Below are 15105 nucleotides of genomic sequence, written 5' to 3'. Positions count from 1 at the left end.
TCTGCGTATCGCTCGCATTAATTGTCCGCATTTATCGCCAACCCTCTGCTTGCTGATAATATTCGTTGCACTGAAATGCCTTCCTTCTCACTTCTGGGCAATTATCTTGGAATTCCCGCCTTAATTCTGTTTGATTCTTTGGTGGAAAAATCGGCACTGTCATCGATGTCTCCGAGTCCGAATCCGATCAATTCTGCATCATTCCCCATCTCACACTCAGTTCTATCAATTGCGCATCTGCCCACTCCTCCGGTTATCGATGCGTTGCTGTAATAGCAAACTAAGCATTGCGTAGCATATTAGTACTACTGGCTTTGCTTGTACTTATTACAGTGACAACCCGGCGTTCCTAACTGGGACCCATGCCGGTAATACACCACCACCACCACCTCCTCCAACCCTCCTGTGGCATTCACCGAGTTCGATGCCTCTCCGCCCAAGAAAGCCAACGCAGACTGATTGATTCACAACGTAACCATCCCACTATCCATTGTACTTAAATTTTCTGCCAGCTTTACTGTATCGCTCGTACCTTCTGCCGGTCCAAATGTAAGCTTTGCCTACCAGATTCATTGTATTATACTCGTACGTACGACGTTAATGTACTTATATCTCCTCACGTTCTAATACGCCGAATATATGTCTTCATCTCCTCGCGCCTCTCCTTCACCCTACAGGTAGCGGGTCCTGCCGTGCTTGCACGGCACTACAGCCTTATACCATAAGAGTTTCATCCCAATGCCTGAACGTCATTGAGAAAATTCTTCCTTGGCTACCGAACAGGCCCTAAATTACGAGTTCAAACATGAGTTCAGTCCGCTGTACCGATTGTGAATTGGGGCTGGCATGTCTTGCATGGGTCTCGTGGGCGAGTTTGCATGGTGCTCACTTGCAGTTGAACTTGAGCGGAAGGTGAGAGATAGTGGAGAGCCCGAGGGAAATATCAATGGAAGCTCTTAGTGTGAAATGCCAGTGGGGACTTCAGAGATGCACCAATGACTGTTTCCAGAAGTAAGAGTAAAACGTTAAGATAGCCAGCAGCTCAAAGATGTACTTAAGAATGGTCGCAGTAATTCTTGGAGCTCCACATCTAATTGTGACTGCCTGACTACTTGGCGAATTATTGCACGACATATATACATACTTTACATACCACAAGGCACTGGGAAATTTCTTCATTGTACACCAGTAAAGTGTAAATATATCATCTGCGCATCATATCACAGAGCGCCTGCTTGTACGAATGGAAAGAGGAGCAGCTTCTCCTTATCCCACTGTGCACGAAAGAACAATCACTCTCAACTCGACAAGCCGTAACACATGAGTACTCACCACCCCATTGGTATAAAAAGGATCGCTCTCGACGACCTTCCTGGCCGCATCGAGGCTGTCGGCTTCGTAGACCATCAACGACCCGACCATCTTCTTTTCCGCGGTCGGCGATACGATGGACTCGGACGAGAGCAGCGGGCCACCGTAGGCTAGATCCGCATTGTCAGCGAAGAGGCTGAAGACGATAGTGCGAGTCGGTATGTTCGAGAGACTCACTGAGGATGCCCCTCTTGACAAGCGCGGCTGCGTTCTCCTTGTGTGTGCTCATATGAAACAGCCGGCGCTCGAACGCGCCCGGGTCGGATGCATCGAGGACGTACATGGCAAACTTGTGGGTGGTGGACATGGCTTAGTATTGCAGAGATTCCAAGGATGGGCCGCGTCTTTGGGTGTAGCCTGGGAGACTCTGCTGAATTTATATGTTCGAGCGTGTGAAGGATCGCAATATGCCGCATCATGAATCATCAGAGAAGCATTGACGCAGAACGAGCAAAGGTCCCGAGAGTTTCAAATACGAGGCGTCGATAGCTTGCGGCCGCCCGAGATGCTAAAACGCACTGTGAACACCTGTTCAGGTCTGAAACCTCGCGACCCGAGGGTGAATGAACGGTTGACGGCGACGTGGATTTACCATTGAAGGTACGCTCACTGTGCACGTCCGATGCACACAGACATTGAGGCATATCGGCTTCATAGCCAAGCTATGACAGGCCAGCACCATCAGCTTTCGGAAGGTGCATAATCTGATACTGTCGTTCTGTAAGAGCATTATTTGGGCAAAGCGCGTGCTGAACATACGGATCCTTGGCAGCATATCCCCATACACTTTAAAAGTACTCACACTGTCAGATGCAAGCATCCCCTTCTGCAGGTAGCTATACAAGAAGACGTCAGAACATGTCATGAAGAAATCAGAAGATCAGAGACCGTGGTGTAACTCCGTACTGATCAATCAGTACATGATTGTATCATTTCTGATACTGAGGATAACCAGAGTACTAAGGACGACAGCAGAAACTTTGTGAGGCACCGCGTCGTAGGTGCTGGGGATCATCCACGGCAAGCAACGAGGACCAGTTACAGTACTATCGACACGTCTTCCCGTGAACATCTTATAAGGTTCGCAATAAGTAAAAACCTCTGCGTGACAGCCTGTACTCGAGGGGCGCCTAGACGTATAAATTACTGCCCGAACGTACCTGAGAGGCTCGCCTTCACTAACACCGAGTTGTTTCTTCTCCATGATTGTCACTCCAAGCTGTCGTAGTCGCGGGAAAGATTCCAGAACACAGAGACATATTCTGTATAAGAGAATATTTGAGAGCTCGAGGTTACAACGGATAGTAGATCATCCTGAAACAGTCCTGCAGTTCCACGTCCATCCCGCAGGACACCACAATCGGGGAGCAAAGCTCGATGCAGTGTGCGGTATACGGATAGACTCGGAATTGCCGCTTGTACAAACTGAGCCGACGGGCGTGGCACGCAAGAGGCACAATGCGAAAGGCCTGCTGATCAACGAGATTCGCCCATGTATTGTCTCGGTCCTCCGTAAAACAGGAAGCCACGAAATGGGTAAGGCTAAGATCGCGAACAGCGGGGAATGCCTTCGACAGCCGCGTGAAGTCAGCCTCACATCCTACACTGAGTATGCGCACGTGGGGCCAGACGAATCCGCCGAAGTCAAGCTTGTCCTGTACGGTATTGTGCACCATTTGTAGAGACTCGACGAAGGGTTCGAGCAGTTGGCCGTGGGTTAAGCCGCATGTAGGCGAGAGGTGCAGTGAAATTGTAGCTTGAATAATTGGGGCCGGCTGGTCATTCGGATAGCAGTTGGTGTGCCCGTGTCCGGCGGACAACAATCACATGTATTGAAGCCCAGAACGAATCCGTAGTGCATCCGCAAGGAGCGCATAGGACTCTAAAAATCCGTCGGTGCAATCAAGTCCTAGCTCTTGAAGACAACTGGCGTGAAGAATGACTTCTGCCAAGAAGGCTCGCAGATTCCTCGCCTATATAGGAGCCGTCTGCGATAAATAATCTCTTCAAGTGAGGTATCCGGCCTGAGCGATCCGCAAGCATATATCTGCAATAACTGGGCAGCCGCTTGACGCTTGACGATCTCTCATCAAAGTGGAGGTCTAAAAGTAGCCGTGGAAGGGCCACAGTGTAGACAGTCCGGTAAGTTATCATGGCTTCTTGGGCTCGATGTAGGATATGATCACCAGGATCACATCGTTGTTGAGAAAATCCTTTCCGGCTACTTTCTGGGAAGAAAGGTGCGCTACAAGACATCGGCGATAATGCAATCGTCGATCGCAGGTGGATGGAAGTACTTACCTGCGAGTTCTACCACACAGACAATCGGGAGTTCCCTTACTCATAGCTGAGCCTGAGTGGTTCGATTTGAGGATTACCTTGGAGACACACAGATGACATGATATTTCTCAGTACACTGTACTGTACAGTGTACAGCTGCGAGTAAGTGACTTGGAATTCACAGCACGTGATAGATGCCCGACGCGTCTACTATAAATGTAATCTCTGACAGCGGAGGCTGCAAGTACAGAAGAGCTGTTCGTGGAAACTGTTTACCGAATACTCCAGCGCTCTAACGAAGTTAATATGTGATTTGGCGGCGGAAATAGAATGACATCATTTGAACGGTGACTAGTACCAGCGAAAAGTGATAACACTGGAAGAGAGAACGTGGAAACACGGAGGGTTACAGCCACATCATCCTCCGCGTATTCCATCTGAAGGGCAGACCAGGTCAACTGGGAAGTCGGCAGGTTCAGGCTGCAGCCTTACCACAACTAGCGCCAATTCCAAATCGGTTGTCCTGGCCAGTTAGGGATCTCGCGTCCACCAAAGATCATTATCTCGGAGATCGTCGAAGTCAAAAGTCTCAAACTTTCTCGGGACGGAAGGGGACGGTATGCGATCGATCTGACTAGCGGAGACGCCCGACAGTGACAACGGCAGGTGGAGCAGCACTGTCGAGACTTGTTCTAGTTCTAGAGGCTGAGAAATACGTCAAGGAAAAATCACTTGTCATTCGCAGTCATCCTTAATGATACATGTACGCAGAAAGCACCAAGCTTACACATCAGATCCTGATTACTGAAACGAACCAACTCGTCGAACGTGTGTAAGTGACTCATCAGCAAGACGCCTAGCTGGGTGACGTGCAGTCGAAATCGAGCTGTGAACGACGATTTAGCCTCACATTCTAGAGACCATGGGAACTGAAATAACAAACTTCGGTCTCGCTGGCGATGTTCTTGCAAATATAGGTTGCATTTCCTCTGGGAGAGGTCAAATTGGTGCCCTCTGCGGTGATGTCCTGGCATTCGGCCGAGCATTCCAGATCGGCGACGACAGTGCCCTCTGCGCCGGAGGAGGTTCCCGTGATGTTAATATCTGCGCCCATCGTTAGCCAGCGTTCTAGCAGACCACGGGAAAGAAGCGTACAGTGAACGTCTGAAATGGACAAGTTGCTAGGGTACTGCTGGCAGATGCTGGCGTTGGTGAAATAGCACTAGATTTGGATAAGTCGTTAGTCGGTCCGTGCAGTAGTACACCGACGAGACACACCTGATTGATCAGAATGGGGTTGTCCACATGATACACTGCGTACGAAGATAAATCCTTGGACGGTGGTGCAAACAAGGCACTTAATACTCACCAGCGAAGTCTTCGAAAGTGATGTTATTCACATAACCGGTGCCGCCGCCAGTTGTGCTATCTGGGCCCGCGCGTGAATTTGCGAAACTTTTGGAGTGGCGAAGAGAGGACATACTAAGGTACGGACTGCCACCAAAGACCTTGATGCGTGCGCCATTCTCCGCGTATCGCATCGTGATATTGAAAACTGTGACATTAGCTACAATATCCGTCTCGCCAGCATACTGAAGGGAAGGATTATTTCGTCAATACGCGAAGGACCGCATGTGAATACTTGCCTGGCCAAGACTACCGACAGACACGCCGTGCGAGCCGTTGCACCACAAGTCGCTCACTATGATGTTTGTGCTATTTGGTTTCAACGCTACGCGTGCAAAATACTTCAGGTGACAGTCAGGATGACTGGATGAATGTAGAATACGCACACACACAGTCGTCATCGTTATTGATGACAGAATCCGTTATAGTCACGTCAGAGGAGCGGTAGATGTCCCATCCGTCTGTATGTCATCTCCATGTGGACAAGACTTTATACAGAGAGATAGTTTATGCTTACCAGTGTTCTTTGCGGGTGCGCTGGAGTATGATGTGGCGTTTATACTGCACCCCGTCTAGAGTGAGTACGCGTGCTCAAGCTAAAAAGTCCTAAAACACGAACTGGATGTTCCTGTATGTGACATTGGTGCTTTGGAAGACGAACTGCAATATCCGAGTTCAACGCGCGGTGGTGCAGTCGTTCAGAAGATGCCTTACATTGTTCTTCACGATACATAGATTCGATCAGCCGACTCAAATAACAGGTGATCACCGGTGGTGCTTACCCAGAACGGAGAGTTTATTTCGGTGATGTTTTCAATGAGGACATGCGATGCATTGCCCACCGTAAGCGGAACCGGGCGGGCGAAAGTAATCGACGAGCCGCCTGCAGTTCCCGCATTCTAGGTCAAACTTCAGTCATCAGCGAGCTGCGCAGCACCCGCCAAAAGACAAACCGAAGTTTCGTTCAGAGTATCATACCACACTTGGCCGTTGCCGTCAATTGTACCACCGCCGTACATGTGGATGTTGGTTCCTGAGAGGAACCAGAAGGTGGTTCTACGATAGTAGTTATCCATATCTAGAGCGTAGCAAGACAGGATGCACAATACGCACGCATTTTGGTATGTCATGTAGTAACTACCAGGGGACCACTTCGCGATGTCGGGAGTGTATTGCACTACGAAAGACGGGAAATGAACATGCAGCGGAACATACAGGTATCTAGGCAAGAAGCTGACCTGTGCCGCTTAGCACGATAGTGACATTGCTCAGGTTTGCAGTGTAGAGCAAGCTATCAACAGAATAATATTGGTCGAGGACCACCGTGGCGTTCTGCGAGCAATCCTCGAATGCGCTGTTGATCGCAGGCCCATCATCCTCGTTGCCGCCCAACGGAACAACCTCGCAGACTTTCTGTGCGAGGGCCACAGTCACCAGCGATCCAAGCACCGTCAAGTACAGTGACACAAACATATCGAAGGCACAAACAAGGGTCGATGCAAAAGCACTGAAAAGAGACTCGACTTGAACCCGCTTCGAGCGCGCGCATTTATGCCTGTCTGGTCATGGCGTCACACGGCGTCACCTGGAACTGCGGGTCACTCGCTCCTGAACGGCCCGCCGAGATGCGCAGAAGACCGGAGACTTCGCGTAGAACAGAGATTTGTGGTCAGAAGGCTGGAGTGTTTTGGGTTCGCGTCACAGCCGCAGTCGCCGTCACGTGGGCGTAATGGGCCGATCAAATACAGAACGCGAGAAAAAGCTGTCAAACGGCGGTCCCAGGCGGCCCGCTGGGCGATTCGTACCAGCGGAATATGCTCGGAAGACTCGAGAAGACAGGACGCAGTCCAGCTATGCGAATAAACCATACCGACAACCATTGAGCACGAAAGCATGAGACTCGGAGATGACCGCGAACCTGCGCTATATCGACGAAACGCAGTTATAAATATGCGACAGTCCAAGCACGTCGAAGAAAATGTTAGACTCACCAGAAGTAAAGAAGTTGGGATTGATTACGATACTGTATTGGCTAACCGAACGTGAGATGATGTTGCATGTTATGAGCATGCGGAGCATCTGGGAAGTGAGAAATTGACGGTGTCGGGTTGGTACCTCAGGAAAGTATGGGAGATGGCTCGTAAATGCCATACGTCCGGTAGGCCGATATGACTTCGGTGGCAGTCTATGTTTGCGTGTCGTTATGTGATGTTCCACAACACAAGTACATCGTAAGTTCAGAAGGTATCGTGTTCAAGAGCACTCACTCGAAAACAGCTTACATGCACGCAGCGATGAGTAGGCCCAGAAGATCGGGTCTTCTTAACTGTGCAACGGCAGGCGAGGATCCCAATCATTAGCATATGCTCGTTCTGTCCGTCCCTGCAATGACCCCGATGGATGCACGCAGAAAACGACGACTGAACTGTCCCTTTGCTGGCCCTAGATTGCAACGTCGATAAGCGTCGGGTCAGCGGCTGCGCCTTACAGTTGTTGATATAGGCGGCGTAGCAAATTTGACAAATCATGGGCGGCGATCGACTTGCGATGAACAAGTGCTTTGAGAAAACATGAATTGAGCAGGGCAAGCTTGCGACCCGGTGTATGAAGTCTGTCCTTCGGCGCCTATTCACCTCATCCGCTCCGTCCGAGTTCATCGTACTCAACGATGGCGACGACGGTTACATCGACTAATGAGACACTTACCACCCACCTAGTATCGTCCTCGACCCCGCGTCCTTATTCTACTGCCACAAAGCACCCTTTTCTCGTCGCCGCCGGTCATGGCACACTTCCTCCAGCGCTCCTCGCGCTCTACCTCTCTCAGGACCGCATTTACGCCGCACATGCCTATCCAGCCTTCATCGGCCGACTTCTTGCCGCGGTACCATTCTCCTCTCTACATGCGCTCAATTCGCCTCAGGAACGTGCAAATCAGCGGATCGTGCAGATCCTCAGTGCTGCACTCGAGAACGTCGTGCGCGAGGTAAAGTTCTTCGGCGAGACCGCGGAGAAGTGGGAGTTGCCGCTCGAAGGATGGAGGGAGCGCAAGGCAACGCGAGACTACACCGCGGAGATGGTGCGAGTGAGTGCGGGAGGGATTGAGGATGGGCTGGTGTTCCTGTGGGCAATGGAACGGGTGTACTTGGATGCTTGGAAGTACGTCGGGTCGCTTTCGCCAGGCTCGAGCTCTGGTGCAACTGCGCCTGCTGTCTCTGCGCTCGTCGCCAACTGGACGAACCTTGAGTTCGTCGGTTTCGTGGACGATCTCGCAGACGTTGTGAATAGGTGAGTTTGGGTTCAATCTCAATTTGAATATACTCTTGGCGCATTTGCTGCGGTTGTGTTAACGTTCCTCCTTCCTTACCTCGGTGCCATGCCATTATCATTATATCCTTGACATCTTCACCGCCACGAACCTTCACCGTCTCCTGCATCTTGCTAACTCTTTCGAATCAAATGTCATTCTCATCTGGCCTGTTTGTGGCATACCAGCTTGAACATTCAGCCTGGATCTGAAGCCTGCGCTCGCGCAGAGCAGATATGGGCGCGTGTCATTGAGCTCGAGGAGAGTTTTTGGCCGATCAGTGGCGAGGAAGAATTGTGATGGACAAAAGTGGAACCATGACGGAGATGAACTGGATCAGAGAATTACGGTGCTTGTATGTATCATTCAGAGTAAACAAGCAATATTGAATTCTTCAATTTCGACTGTTGGAATGCCGCTTACCCAAGAATGTGACATTGCAGACAAAGGAAGAGTTCCGAACGTCGGCGATAATATGTGATTCTTAATACTATCAGCTCAACCAAAGACATCTTGATGTCGAAGCTTGAAGTTGCCTATCTGCGTGCATCACATTACTGGTCAGTCCATAACGTACATTTTCGACGCCCGCATTCCACAGTCGTACGGGAACTCTCATCAGCATGCCCCCAGATATCAGGCCTCAGTGGTATAATCGACTGAGCAATAGGCAAAAGGTTTGCACCGCGCGTCGACATTCACGACTCAAGCTGGGAGCGGACCCGGTATGCTCGTGAGGCGCAACGGACGATTTGCCTGAGAGCACGGACGTGGAGCAGATAATTGTAACCTGGTTCTCCAGCCGTCGTCAATATCGAATGGGAGGGAGCGGCTCCGCACGGATCGTCGACAGATCGACCGTCTGTTCGATCGCATCGTCGAGCTCACCGATGAGGACACTGCAAGGACAGTGTAAAGTGTAAGTTTATCGCACACAAATGTGGCGGTGGCTCATTACGCACATTTGGTCACCCTTCACAAGGTAGAGACCCAGCGGAATCTCCTCGACGCCTTCTTCAATGCTGTATACGCGCTCCTTCGAGTCGGAGAGGACGACGTTCGATTTTTGGTCGTAGCCCGCCATTACGCCCTGGAGGTGAAGCACGCCGGAAGATCATCCGTGCAGCAACGTTAAAACGACAAACGAGGAATATCAGTAACTAAACAGACACAAAGTGCTCGACCATAGCAGGACATACCACGATGGCACGTCCGTCCTGAAGGATGAGAAGAACTCGATCTGAATGGTGCCAACACGAAAAGATTAGATTTCCGAGTCAGGACGCTGAATTGAGGCCGAAAGCTCACGGTCGACGTAGCCCTGGAGGCTAGCCATCGTTGAATACGCCCACTAGCACTCAACCAGGAGAAGGAGCAGCTAGAGTTTAGTGCAGTAAGCGCCTGAAGGTGTTGTGGCGCAAGTGATGGGTTACGTAATCCTACATGTTCTTTTCTAAACCAGGGTTCTATTGTATCGAATCCAGTCAAAATTGTTTTCACCATCTACAAGATGTATGGCATTTGGGCAAAGGTATGTAAAAATTGTTATGCTTTGTCGGACGACATGACTGACTAAGTCCACGCAGTCGGGTGTGAAGAGACCTCAAGCTCTTCAGCACCGTGACTATGCGCAGGACAGAAGAAAGTAGAATAAAGATACTAGTACATCTCATATTGAAGTCCTAAGAAGGACCGTTCTTTCTTGGTTTGGGTGTTCCGGGATCTTTTGAACGTCCGACCAACGTCCAGGGGCAGGGGTAGCACCCCTTTCCTGCTCGAGCTCGTTGACCACGAACTTTGCCCACTGTTTCGCATGATGCCAGAGAATTTCAGAGAACACGTCGACGTCGCGTCTTCCATCAAAGGAATTCTCGACAGTTACCCCGGCAATTCTATTTTACGAGAATTGCTGCAAAACTCTGACGATGCCGGTGCATCAACACAGGTGAGTTCCTCATGCTGGTATAATTAGGAGTAATCTGTTGAGCCGTTGTTCGAATGCCAGATTTACGTACTTGATACTCGCACTCACAGCAAGGACTCTGTGATCGATCCCGTCCTGAAGGATACTCAAGGCCCCGCGTTGCTGGCATGGAATGACAGCGTTTTCAAAGATAGCGACTGGGCAGCGCTCAGCACCATTCGAGGATCCAACAAGACGGCAGACGAAACGTTAGTATTTTGCTTTTGTATGCCGCACATGTGCTCGATAACACTTTGAACAGGAAAACTGGCAAGTATGGCCTGGGATTTAGGGCGGTTTATCATGTGAAGTATCTGTATCTTGTCCTATTCTATGTCTGACTCAACGTCTATTGCTACATAGGTCACAGACAACCCGCATGTCTTGTCCGGCAATAAGTTGGTTATTTTTGACCCTCACGAAGAATTTTCCGGTTCTATCAAAGGGGGTGTCCAGATCAACATACAACAAGACGGGTCGAAATATTGCGACCAACTGGCAGCCTTTGACTCTGCGGTTCCGATGTTAGATGCTTGCGTTGATAGCACGATTGTACGGCTCCCCCTGCGTACCGATCTGCAAGCAGATAAAAGCAGAATCAAGTCGACAAGTATGCACATCGAAGACATGAAACAGTTCTTCGAGCAGTTCATTGTGAACGAACTGGGTGTTGCTTTACTGTTTTTGCAGCATGTGACTTCTATCCAGCTGCGGGAGGTCACGCCCGAAGGCCAGGACGTATTTCTTGCGGAAGTCAAGATCACCGATCCTACCATCTCTGCGCGACGCTCATCGTCTCGCCGGGCCGCAAGCGCCAGTGCGTTCATATGCCCCATCACTACTCGCGTTCACGACGTCGTCACCGCGTGCGTTTGGCGGATCTGCCATTCGTGCAGCAGCCCCATTGAGACGTCGAAAATCATGAGCGCTCGTCTCTCGTACGATGTTGGGGAGCAGCTCAAGGAAGACAAACTGTTTGCCCACGTAGCCTTCGCGATTCCGCTCAAAGAGGAAAAGTTAGATGGACGACTTTTCACCCTTCTGCCTTTACCTATCGTCACCAACTTTCCCGCGCATATGCATGCCATATTCGCTCTAACGCCCGATCGGCAGTGTCTGCGCAACGAGAAGGAGATGGGAATTGGAGTGAAGGCTCGCGAGAGGTCAGTCATTGAGACCCTATATCGCCTCACTACTGATATCAGTGCTTTCCCAGGTTCCTCGCCGTATGGAACCGCATCCTGTTCGAGGAGTTCGCGCCTACCACTTGGGCGAACATGTTGAATACGCTCATATACGAAGACGGAATCGAGGATGCCTGGTCGGCGTGGCCTCCTAGCCTGTCGGCAGAACAGGCGGGGGATGTCTACTGGGGCAACATGCTTGTGAAGATGCTCATTCAGGTCATCCATCGCGATCTTCCTGTTTTTCCAACAATGTCGGAACGCACATATGTCTCATCATCTTCTGTGGTATTTGCTGAACCGGATCAAGACGTGGCATTGCTGTCCGCGTTGACACGCGCTGGAATTTACATTGTTCAGCCGCCTCTCCACATCTATCAGCTGTTAAATGACACTGGATTAGCCTTGCAGTGTGCTATTCTGTCTCGCAAAGTCGTACACGCAAAGTTATTGGTATGCATCTTGATTAATCCATGTTCGCTGGAGACCCACTGACTATTTTGTATCTCGTCCAGTGTCGCACCTCCGAATTGGCGGCATGCTCTGACAAAGACAAGAACATCATTTTGGATTATTTTCTTGTGCCATCTCCGCCCGATCTGGACTCTGTAGTCCATCTTCCCATCATCCCGCTTGTTCGCGGGTCCTGGACGGCGCTTTCCAAGGCTACACTAGGCCGTCACAAACTCATCATGGTGACAGACGAAGAGGCTACTCTTTTCGGGGAGTGTGAGCCTGAAATGATCGCGTTGTCATCAATGTCACCAGAGGCCAGACATGCGCTATATTGTTCTAGTGCTTTGCAATATCTCAACGTTGCGGATCTTGGTGCGGAGACAGTGCACAAGTTTCTGTTCTCAATGTTTGGCCGTCTGGACCCTGAAGCGGAAGCGGTACCAATAAGCGATTCTCCAGTTGCGTGGGATTGGTACATTCGCTTCTGGGCATGGCTGAACGGCAGAAGAGACTTGAGTTCGTCCGGAAAGACGAATCAAGGCTCGGCCTCACAGAAGGCCACACCTCGTGCATACAATGGCAAGACCAAGGGGAAGAAGCGTCTTGAGACTCCTCGGAAGGATCTTATTCCTACTATCGGCCGCTTGCATTTACTCCCTACAAGTGCAGGACTCCTTCGTACGGTACAAAGTGGAATATCGCTTCCTGGTGACGTTGGTATCGAGACCATGAGCATCCTCACGTCGATTGGGATCTGCTTTCTCGACCCGTTGGTGGCTCAATCTTCCGGTGTCTCCATCTTGAGCGACGCAAACATTGCGGTATCTTCTCATGACATCTCATTCATGCTGAATAACATCGACGCTTCGCTTGTGCTTCGACTTGACCGGGGATCGTCTAAGCTTCTTCAGGGATTCCTTGTGGAATGTTTGCAAATCCACCCTACGAAACTGAATAAAACTGAGCGAGCGAAAATGATGCTACTCCCTGTCTTTCCCATCCGCGTCTGCCCCAGCTCACCTAGTGAGATAATGGCTATATCAACACTCGGTCCTGCGACAGGCGATCTTATTTTCTTGCAGCCCGACGTAGCTGATGACTGTCCTCTGCCCAAGTTTCAACGGACGACCACGTTCATTGAGCTTGCGCCGGAGACTCATCTTCTTGCGTCGAGCCTCGAGGAAAATGCAGCTGCTCGCGCGTGTAACGAGCTCAAAGTCCTGGAGCTGGCTATACCCCATCTAGGCACGCAGCCTCTCAAGCTACTGGACGGGCTGATCTCAAGGATTATCCCTCGTCTGCTCGATCTCTCACAGAGCGCCATAGATTGTTTAAAGCGCACCAAGTTCATACCAGTCCGTGGAGGCATAGGGCGATTTACTCCGACCGACATCATCGATCCACAGTCCGACATTGCCACTCTTTTCTCGGAGCACGATGCCAAGTTCCCTTCGGGGATGTTCGAGTCTGGACGGTTTCTTAGTATGATGCAGGCACAGGATTTCTTTAAATCCAAGCTAGACCCAGGCATGGTGTCGGAGTGCATAAAGTCCATTTCAAGTTTGAACAGTACACAACTTGCTGCAACTCGCGCGAAGAGCCTCCTACGACTGCTCGATCAAGCCTGGTGTTCATCGTTTGCTAGCTGTCTTGTTTCCCATGATAAGTGGTTGCCGACCGATGGCGGAAGCCTTTGTTGTCGTACCCGGTGTCGGGACAGAGATTCGGATGTGTACCTATTCGACATGGTCTTGTCCGTCATGGAAGTCAACATTGCTCACCCGGACATTCGATCAGCGCTAGGCTGGTCCAACGCTCTTCCCTTTGATGTGATACATTCACAGTTGTCGTCCACTCTGGGTGCGGAGACAATTGCGTGTCGCGGGGAAAGACTAGCTGGTCTCATAAGCTATATGGCCGATCAGTGGAAGAAGGGTGTGATGACTAACGAGGACATCGCAGTGTTGAAGGACATTGTTTTGGATTGTCCATGGATTCCGTTGTCGTCAGATCATTTGCTCTTGACACGGCAGGCGCTGTTGGCACGGGATGCAAGAATCGGCGCATCGTTCCGTAGCTTGCCTCGGAATCTCGCAACTGGCACTTGTGGCGAATTTCTACGTCACATGGGCTGTGTGGATCGGTGAGTAGCTGCCATCCGCCATTACGATTCTGTCAGACTCATCGTTCGTTAGTCCATCGCTGGAGAGCCTCCTCGTCGAGCTCGCTCCTTCAGAAACTAAACAGACTATCCACAATATTATTGAGCTATTGGAAGAGATCTCGTGTCACACGAAGCATGGGGCCCAAGTTGATACTACAAACTGCATTCTTGTCCCGGATCACCTTGGACATCTCCGTCCGTACCATGACGTGTACTATGATGACCTGAAGTGCGGCCAAAGCTTTGTGCCTGAGCATGGCTTTCCGACTCATCCAAGTGTCTCAAGATTGCTAGCAGTTGATCTATGCCTGCGATTTCTGAGTGGCTTACAGCTTGGAGAGGACGAAGATGAGGATGAGGATGACGTCGAAATGAGGGAGGAACTGAGAACCCGCATCAGCAGCGTCCTGCATGATTACGACATCAAGTACTCATTCAACGAGATAATGGCCAACGCATCTGATGCAGGCGCATCTTCTGTGTCGGTTCTATTGGACGAACGATCGTTCGATTCTAATTCAATCTTGACTCTAGACATGGCGCGATTCCAGCGAGCTCCATCAATCGTCTTGCATAACGACGGTACTTTTTCCCAAGAAGACTTCGATGGTTTTCGCTCCATCGGGATCGGAGGGAAGAGCGAAAATCCTGACAGTATCGGTAGGTTCGGCCTTGGAGCACTAGCAATGTATCATTTTTCGGAGGTTTGTCTGCTTTACCCAAATTATATCTCTTAGTCATTCACAAATTTTGAAGGTTGTGATGGTTGTATCCGGACAGTATCTTATGATTCTGGACCCAAGTGCGCGCTATCTCCCTCTTCGCAAGGGAAGAAGAAGGACTTGCGTCTTCCGGCCGCTCTCACAGATTGCCAAGTAAGTCATAGGATCTTCTTTCAGGTTATATATGTGGTTATATCTGCGACGCTCATCGATACTATTATCTAGGAGGTATCCTGACTTATTGAAACCGT

The 15105-nt window shown here is 50.3% G+C and overlaps 6 protein-coding genes across 6 annotated transcripts; 2 read left to right on the top strand and 4 right to left on the bottom strand.

Moving 5' to 3' along the window:
- Positions 1–1220: 1220 nt before the first annotated feature.
- SCP_0509080 (Fusaric acid biosynthesis protein) lies at positions 1221–1678 on the bottom strand (the record flags this gene model as incomplete). Its single annotated transcript, XM_027758963.1, has 3 exons — positions 1221–1274; positions 1333–1481; positions 1549–1678. 3 exons carry the CDS (start codon positions 1676–1678, stop codon positions 1221–1223), a joined length of 333 nt encoding a protein of 110 aa, XP_027614764.1.
- A 985-nt stretch (positions 1679–2663) lies between these two features.
- Positions 2664–3047, bottom strand: SCP_0509070 (hypothetical protein; the record flags this gene model as incomplete). The annotated part of the gene is made up of 1 exon (XM_027758962.1): positions 2664–3047. The coding sequence occupies one exon, from the start codon at positions 3045–3047 to the stop codon at positions 2664–2666; it is 384 nt and encodes a 127-aa protein (XP_027614763.1).
- Positions 3048–4507: 1460 nt separating this feature from the next.
- SCP_0509060 (Probable exopolygalacturonase) lies at positions 4508–6531 on the bottom strand (the record flags this gene model as incomplete). The annotated part of the gene is made up of 15 exons (XM_027758961.1): positions 4508–4537; positions 4595–4755; positions 4807–4873; positions 4930–4964; positions 5021–5080; positions 5135–5243; positions 5316–5383; positions 5445–5519; positions 5576–5619; positions 5678–5718; positions 5773–5778; positions 5841–5957; positions 6012–6114; positions 6172–6235; positions 6297–6531. 15 exons carry the CDS (start codon positions 6529–6531, stop codon positions 4508–4510), a joined length of 1215 nt encoding a protein of 404 aa, XP_027614762.1.
- Positions 6532–7726: 1195 nt separating this feature from the next.
- SCP_0509050 (predicted protein) lies at positions 7727–8665 on the top strand (the record flags this gene model as incomplete). The annotated part of the gene is made up of 2 exons (XM_027758960.1): positions 7727–8346; positions 8554–8665. 2 exons carry the CDS (start codon positions 7727–7729, stop codon positions 8663–8665), a joined length of 732 nt encoding a protein of 243 aa, XP_027614761.1.
- Positions 8666–9173: 508 nt separating this feature from the next.
- Positions 9174–9701, bottom strand: SCP_0509040 (U6 snRNA-associated Sm-like protein; the record flags this gene model as incomplete). Its single annotated transcript, XM_027758959.1, has 4 exons — positions 9174–9264; positions 9328–9455; positions 9565–9605; positions 9674–9701. 4 exons carry the CDS (start codon positions 9699–9701, stop codon positions 9174–9176), a joined length of 288 nt encoding a protein of 95 aa, XP_027614760.1.
- Positions 9702–10178: 477 nt separating this feature from the next.
- On the top strand, positions 10179–15011 carry SCP_0509030 (hypothetical protein; the record flags this gene model as incomplete). Its single annotated transcript, XM_027758958.1, has 8 exons — positions 10179–10310; positions 10371–10537; positions 10591–10624; positions 10692–11491; positions 11545–11965; positions 12028–14111; positions 14164–14836; positions 14889–15011. 8 exons carry the CDS (start codon positions 10179–10181, stop codon positions 15009–15011), a joined length of 4434 nt encoding a protein of 1477 aa, XP_027614759.1.
- Between the last annotated feature and the right edge of the window lie 94 nt (positions 15012–15105).

Source organism: Sparassis crispa (assembly GCF_003851025.1).
Source record: "Sparassis crispa DNA, contig_000004F, whole genome shotgun sequence".
Taxonomy (NCBI): Eukaryota; Fungi; Basidiomycota; class Agaricomycetes; order Polyporales; family Sparassidaceae; genus Sparassis; species Sparassis crispa.
The sequence above is the reverse complement of the archived record's forward strand: the minus strand, read 5'-3'. Positions and strand labels throughout refer to the sequence as shown.